This window comes from Quercus suber, unplaced genomic scaffold (assembly GCF_002906115.3).
Source record: "Quercus suber isolate HL8 unplaced genomic scaffold, Cork oak 2.0 scaffold_362, whole genome shotgun sequence".
NCBI classification, from domain to species: Eukaryota; Viridiplantae; Streptophyta; class Magnoliopsida; order Fagales; family Fagaceae; genus Quercus; species Quercus suber.
The window spans coordinates 551079-558841 of NW_027069814.1; the positions used below are offsets into that span (position 1 = coordinate 551079).

Here is a 7763-nt window from a genome sequence, read left to right on the forward strand (position 1 = left end):
ATAAAACTTTCTCCAGCTTCGATCAAATCAGCTCTAATGACAACAACTGGTAATAGGAATTTTTAGTTTTTTCTTTTCTTTTTTCTTTCTTTCTTTTGAAAATATGATTCTTACACAACTGCTTTACTATTTTTCAGTCCAGGAATTAAAAAATCCTCAAGAGGTGAATGGTCCATTTTCTTTTGATAGACTGAAGAGTGCATTTGCTAGGGGGGCGGGATTCATAGACTTCATTAGGGCAAAAGATCCCGGCCTTGTCTATGACTGTGGAGAGGATGCTTTTGCAAGCTCATTGTTAGGGCAAGAGTATGATAAGGAGGTTAGATGTCCCATGCCTTATCTTTGAGTTGATATACGCGGGCATCTAACCTCCTTATCATACCCTTGCCCTAACAATGAGCTTGCAAAAGCATCCTCTCCACAGTCATAGACAAGGCCGGGATCTTTTGCCCTAATGAAGTCCATGAATCCCGCCCCCCTAGCAAATGCACTCTTCAGTCTATCAAAAGAAAATGGACCATTCACCTCTTGAGGATTTTTTAATTCCTGGACTGAAAAATAGTAAAGCAGTTGTGTAAGAATCATATTTTCAAAAGAAAGAAAGAAAAAAGAAAAGAAAAAACTAAAAATTCCTATTACCAGTTGTTGTCATTAGAGCTGATTTGATCGAAGCTGGAGAAAGTTTTATATCCCTTTTTTCTCAAATTCATGCTTGATAATTGCAGCTTTGCCTGCTACAAGTGGACATGCGAATGATGTTCCTGTGCAGATTGTGAGGCCATCACGGATACAAGGCACAGGTATCTCAACCCCAGGGGCACACAAATCAGGCTGAAGAGGGAAGACAAATAAATCAATATAGTATTTACCATTTTTCACGTGTTCAGTTACAATTTAGTACCAGAACCTCCACTAACTCAACATATAGTACCTAGATCTAATACAATGTTAAAATAGAAATAATAAAAGTAAAATAATGTAGAGAAAAAGAGTGTAAAATAAAGAAAATTAATGTGGTTTAACTAGATGACCTACGACCATAGTGGAAGGCCTGAGAGACTATCTTTGTTACATTGAATTGTGTGTTATAATGAACCAATGTAGATAAAAATACATTAGGCCTAGTATGATACCCCTAAAACCACAGTAACCCATGGTTTATAAAACCATAATAACCCATGATATTCTATAAAAAGATGAAATTCTATAAGGATGTGGCGTAAAACTCAATTTTTACACCCTCCAATCCCAACATGCCACAATTTCTTATCACATATTTAAGAACAAGCACAACCACACCCAATCAATTCTAATACCCATATAAAAATCCAATCAAATTCAGCAAAAAAAAAAAAAAAAAACTCAACATTTAGTATATTACCTTAAGAATGTCCATAATCAAATTGGGTCCTCTCCCTGAAAAATCAGGAACTATAAGCATGTCTGAATTGTCGATCCTTTCACTTCTACAAATTTTGGCTAGAATTGGAGTGTCCTTCCGGAAGCAATGATACCATCTCCCATTTTGGCAAAACTATCTTGAATTTTTTTAAATTCCTCCTTTTTGAACCAAACTTGGTTACCAACTTTGGCGTATGGTTCAAGATCTCCTGTTTTATATAAAATTCCTTTGGCATAACTTCTTGCGAAATTCACTTTGTCCCCATCTTCACATAAAACAATCTTTCCTTCCAATTCTTCAAGCCTGCACAATAATAAATCTTCAATCATAATTTATTCTATATACTTTATTATGAAAGATTGAAAATTTTGAATATATAAATACTTTTTTCTGTTCTCTGAAACTGCAGCTATTTCCACACTAAGGGAGGGAAATTCTATTAGTGGAAGCCATTCAGTCTCTAACAAGGTGAGAGAAGACCCCTGCATGTCAGATTTCATGAAAAAATCAGTAGTTTAAAAATATAAAAGTAAATAAAAAAGAAACAATCAAGGAGGCAGATGTTACCTTAAACTCTTCATGGCCTATTTTCACAGTAGTGACAAAGCTTTTGTCTGATTTGGATGCCCCAACTGTTAGTAACCAGGGTGCACTGTTTCTAACAGATCCAAAACTAGGACCATCATTGGAACAAGCTGCTACGGTCAAAATATTTGCTCTCATTGCAAAGAATGAAGCCACAGATATGACATCCTCATGACATCAGCGTATTGCTCTTGCAATGGCTAAACAGATGACATCAACTTCATCTTCTATGGCAGCCTCAAATGCGTCTGAAATGGAGTTGGGATTGATAATTTTCCTATTCGTTCCCTTCTCTTTCCACACGGTTTTATAGATATATAGATCAGCAAAAGAAGCTGACCCTTCAATCGTTATCGGAAAGGTTTTATATAGTTTTGCTTCAATTTTTCTGCCAGCAGCTATTGCAGCAACTTTGGTGCCATGACCATGAATATCAAGGTCTGTCCTATCTTTCTCATCCCGTTCTCTACCTCCACTTCTATAAAAAAGTCTAGATTTTGCAACGATGCTGAATTAAAATTAAGTGAAATTAATATCTGAATAAAATCTTCGGAACAAAAAATCAATTAAGAAGTATAATTTGAGTAATTAAGTCTTACCAGTCTTCTTCCACATTACGTGCGAACAAAAGAAAATCGTCATCTATACCGGAATCAATTATCGCAATCTTGGGACTTTTGATTTGCTGCGCAAGTTAAAAGATAAGTAAAGTAAGTTACCACAAAGATCATATAAAATTAGAAGGATTGAAATAAGTAACATTTAACTTCTCCTGTCTTTCATTTTCTAGAGTCCATATCAATATTGGTTATCTGGTGGGAACTCTTGGAGTTTTAATGGACAGGTAGATTTTGGAGTGTAGTGATTTTTGGGGTCATGTGGTTAACCCATCCCAATTATAGCAGTGTTGTCTAAGTAGTTTGGAAGGCAGATGTGATTTGTGAGAGGGCACGGATAGTTATAGACTGGTGTGAAGCACAAGGATACAAAGAAAGAGTTATACGCTTGGAGACAAACTGATTTTGGTTGAGTGGAGTAATGGATCAGTCAAGTCAAAAAGAAACTTGAAATAGTTTAAGCAAAGCTTACACTCTTTGGAAGATGTTGAGAAGGAAAGGAAGCTTATGTTTAAGCTTGAAGAATTGATAGACCAAGGGCACATTAAGTGGGCTCAAGATGCAATATACAGATAAATTGGGGTGACAGAAATACTTTGTTTTTTCAAGATTTGGTGCGAATAAAAAAGATTTTCAAACAGAATAACATATTTAGTGGATGTGGTTAGAAAATAACATATGTAGTCTTGTGAAGAGAGTAGAAAACCTTAACCCCATCATCTTAAGGTCTAAGGGAAATTACACCTTACCAACCTGTGGTTTGCCTAAAAAACATTTTGCCTACCTATATTTTAAAAGTTAGCACTTTACTTAACTAGGTTAGCTCCGTTTATCTCCTATTACCCACCTCTGTTAAAAACAGGGGTAAATTTGTATTTTTTGTTACCCTTTTATGTTTCACTCCTCTCAAAACATAAAAATCTAAAAAATCAAGGGAAAAGAAGATCTAAAAGCTAGGTTTTGTAAATATTAAAACCTATCCTTTACATCTTCTTATCATGTATCAACTTTTATGCCTTTCATTTCAATTATTGTACAGAAATTAAAATACACATCATACAGACATCCAACACATGCAAACCCATGCTAAATTGCAAATGGAAACACAGAACGTATTCACAAAGTCTGCCATTGGTTAGGATCTATAAGGTATTTCTCAGCTTTTAGCTAAGGCATCATTTGTATTAGCCTATCTTGAACATTTTACATATGATGTTTAAGACAGTTTCCTGTCATATGTACCAGAGTTATCAGCATAGTTTTGCTTTAATACTAATTCATGGCAAAAATGTTAAATTCTAAAAAAGTTACATTTTGAAAAGCTAAAAATCGAACAAAACAGAGCCTTTAATCACAACTTCAGAAGCAAAAGGTGACCATAAAACCCTTTTACACCTACCGGGCTTGAGCCTTTCATAAAATTCCCAGCCATACTAGGACCATCTACCTCCAGAATATCTGGAACTTTGGAAGATCCTGCTCCAGCAGCAGCCGAGTATCCTGCAATAACATTTATTTCATCTTGTGCTACTAAGGGTGAACTTGCATTGTTGTCCATGCCTCCAAGAGAAGGTACTGCAATTAGAGGATCTGATGCAAATGCAGGAGGAGGACCATGGGATTTGGTCGCTGCCAATGAATAGGGATGACTTCCAAACAAATCCTTCTCCATACCAGTCTGCACAAAAGATTAAAATTACCAGGACGCAACAATATTTAAAAAGGAGATTAACCAGATAAATGATTCCAGCACTGATGTGTTAAAATAGAAGATCTAAAAGTTGATACATGAAAAGAAAATGTAAAAGTTAGGTTTTAATTTTTACAAAACCTAGCTTTTAGATCTTCTTTTCCCTTGATTTTTTAGTTTTTTATGTTTTGAGAGGAGAGAGACATAAAAGGGTAACAAAAATACAAATTTACCCCAATTTTTAACGGAGGTGGGTAACGAGAGACAAATGGAGCTAACTTTAGGTGGGTAAAGTGCCAATTTTTAAACCACGGGTAGACAAAGTGTTTTTTGGGCAAACCACAGGTGTACAAAATGTAATTTCCCCTAAGGTCTATGATTTAAATTTTTTTTTTTTGATAAATAACGAAAGTTCATTAAGCAAAATGCCCAAATACACCGGAAGTGTACATGGATAGGAGTACATCAAGATCGTAAATTACAAAGATCAAGCATAACAATAAGATTAGAACAAGAAAAAGAAGTAAAAATAGAACTCCAATCAAACAAAGAGGGGAGGAAGAAAGATTTAATCTCGAGAATCGACTGTTCCTTTCCCTTAAAGCATCTAGTGTTCCTTTCTCGCCAAAGATACCATAAAACACAATGCAGGACAGCCTTCCACAAGTCTATGTTGCGATGTCTACCAAAAGGGCCTTGCCAAGCAGCAAATAAATCTGTAACACTTTGAAGCATAACCCAAATCACACCAAAATGGACCCACACCATAGACCACAGCTAGAAAGCAATGGGACAATGAAGAAGAAGATGGTTTACCGATTCCCCACTCCTTTTACACATAACACCAATCCATGACAAGGACACCCGCATTCCATAATCTATCAAGAGTCAATCTTACCTAAAGCAGCAGTCCACGAGAAGAAAGCAACTCTAGGAGGGATCTTTGAAGTGTTCATGCTTCCTAGAACCACAGTTACCAATGCAATGCCATCTTTTAGGCCATCCTAAAAGCAGTCTTGCTAAAAAGATGGATTGCTTTAGTGATTATTAATAACTATTTTATTCATCTCCAAGAAGTGTTTAGTCTTAGCTGTAGCTCACCTAAGTTTTGGGACATTATAGTCACTGGGTAGTTCATAAGCTAACAACCTTATGTTGATGTTTTTTGCGTCATTAATGGAAAAATTCTTCTCCATGTTTTAAATGTAGAACCTCACAGAATACACAACAGCAGTTTAAAAATGAAGTAAGATCTTGAAACCTAATTATGCCCTAAGATCGAGATGAGGGACCAAATATTTTGATGAGTTCCTATTGTAAAGGTATAGGGTTGTCAGAGGAAAAAGTGGTTATTGCATGCTTTTCGGTTGGTAAGTTCTTACCATATCTGCATACTCCACATAATTCTCATGGAAAGGCTTGAAGTACTGATGAAGAATTTGTCGTCCTTCAATAGAGTCAGCAGCAACAGAACGTAAATTTGGTTGGGCTTGTGGAAGAAGAATAGCCTTAGGTCCAAGAAGGAGTTCTTTGCTTATAATATCTGGTATATCTCTCTCTTTCTGTTCATGCAAACTAATGGACTTGTCCATATCAACACGCATAGGCAGCAAAGGGTTCCAAGTTTTCATTTCTAGCACAACACATTCTTGACAAACAGTAACTCCCACAATCCATGAATATCCAAAAGAATCCGATAAAGACACAAAACCACAGAGCGGAGACTGCACAGGGTTTTCTCCTTGACATGTACTTAGAATAGGATGCACTGAGGGTGTTCTCATGGTCTCATCCTTGCCTCCAGTCTGATTGGTAAATGGTAGAAAATGCAACACTATTGAATCTATCCCTCCGTCATGAAGAGAAAATAATCTTTCTGGCAAAAGGGGATCGGCAAACATCATGATAAGAGAACCACTACATGTTTCTCTAGGCAGAGCTAAATCCACTATAGCCAGTCTCAACAGAGGGGCTGGATGGCCCAACCAAGAAGTATGGTCAAGTAGTTGATCAAGCTTCACAATAGGAAGCTCCCCTTCAATTGATTCACAAATCATAGCAAGACCAAGAACTTGGTCATTTGGATCAACACGAAGACGAGGTGGACTGTCAAGATTCCAAACTGGCTGTATTTCATCAGCCAGGGCATCTATTTGCAATTGCCCACCGCTCCAGGCAGTCACCAGAATTGAGTAATTGCTAACTAAATTATAAAGAAAACTGACAGCACGGCCTTTACATTCAGCACCCTGAACTGCAAAATTTTCATCTCCACCATGACATACCTTCCGCAGAGGCCCCTATAAAATTACAATTATGAAACTCAATTGGCTTCGTGGAAAAATTGTAATAACCAAGGCCAAGTTTTAAAGTAGAACTCAATAAGATATCATTTCCAATGTCAGTTACTCATTTGTACATGATTCAGCTATACTTGAATGAAAGCATAAATTTAGATAGAACTCAGCACATTTAAGGTGAATGTGTGTAGACATAGATCCACTTGACCCATCGAAATTCTCAAAATTTTCCAATGTTAAAACAGAGCAATACTGAGTTCTAAGTCTGATAGCATCTCACCTTTTTAAATATTCATGCAACAAAAGAATGGGTGAAAAACTAGCCCACAAAATAATTTCTAGAATTTTTTTCAAATCTTCCTCTTCTGGGACCGATCCATTAGGTACAGGTCCATCACATCTATCCCATACCCTGTTTGGCATAAGTAATTAATAGATTTTGGAGCATCATGAAACATTGGCGGGAAAATATAGGTACCTGCAAGGAAATTGATGCATCACATAGAGCATAAGGATGAGCTCTAAGCATAGACAGATCTCCCCCTTCAGCTTCTTGGTTTGCTAACTCAGGAAACGTTGCTTCCAACCAAGAGATTGCCAGATTAGAATTACTAACAGCTGTTGAATTGGCTGATTTCAGTCCAAATGCATGAGCATCACTGTATATCTCTAGTATATATTCCCATTTGTAGAAACTGTTGCAAAATAAAGCATTTAATCAATACTCAGATTTACATACATACATACATACATACATATATATATATATATATATGTATGTATAGTCAGCCAGCAGATCTACTGGAACAAATTTAGTGTACAAGCTTTCAGAAAAGTATCAGGGTATCAGAGTCTCATAGATAGCACTGAGGCACAAATATGCAAGGGGAATAAGTAATCTGTCACATAATTCCATGCAATATATAATATGAGCATAAATAGAGTAACCAATATAATAAAAAAATTTCAAATAAGGAAGCTCCTGGATGGATCATAAAAGATGCCTCCAACTTTACTGTGTCTCACATAGTAATAGGCAAAATATAACCCTCAATCTCAAGAATCTTAAATCTCTTGAATGTTTTAGTAAACATCTATAACTGTCTCTAGAAAAAAACTGTAAGCCTTGCACATCTGACATATATTAATAGAGAAAAAAAAAAAAAAAA

At 36.1% G+C, this 7763-nt stretch overlaps 2 protein-coding genes across 2 annotated transcripts; both read right to left on the minus strand.

Moving 5' to 3' along the window:
- Positions 1-557: 557 nt before the first annotated feature.
- LOC136061910 (nuclear pore complex protein NUP88-like) lies at positions 558-7309 on the minus strand (the record flags this gene model as incomplete). The annotated part of the gene is made up of 8 exons (XM_065760345.1): positions 558-831; positions 1382-1705; positions 1787-1884; positions 1970-2495; positions 2587-2672; positions 4004-4282; positions 5677-6594; positions 7073-7309. Coding segments are annotated over 5 exons (1851 nt in total), but the record flags the coding sequence as incomplete, so codon positions are not given.
- On the minus strand, positions 685-2125 carry LOC112031495 (cucumisin). Its single transcript, XM_065760344.1, has 5 exons — positions 1970-2125; positions 1787-1884; positions 1588-1705; positions 1382-1495; positions 685-831 (listed from the first exon to the last, which is right to left on the minus strand). Exons 1-5 carry the CDS (start codon positions 2123-2125, stop codon positions 685-687), a joined length of 633 nt encoding a protein of 210 aa, XP_065616416.1.
- Positions 7310-7763: the final 454 nt, after the last annotated feature.

Bases quoted from the DNA above. Each gene is read 5' to 3' on its own strand.
- LOC112031495 (XM_065760344.1), bottom strand. From the start codon at position 2,125: ATGAGAGCAAATATTTTGACCGTAGCAGCTTGTTCCAATGATGGTCCT. The intron at 1,706-1,786 runs GTATTTATATAT...ATTATTGTGCAG, and splicing joins GTTTCAGAGAACAGAAAAAA to GCTTGAAGAATTGGAAGGAA. The intron at 832-1,381 runs GTAATATACTAA...TTCCCTCTTCAG, and splicing joins TGATTATGGACATTCTTAAG to CCTGATTTGTGTGCCCCTGG.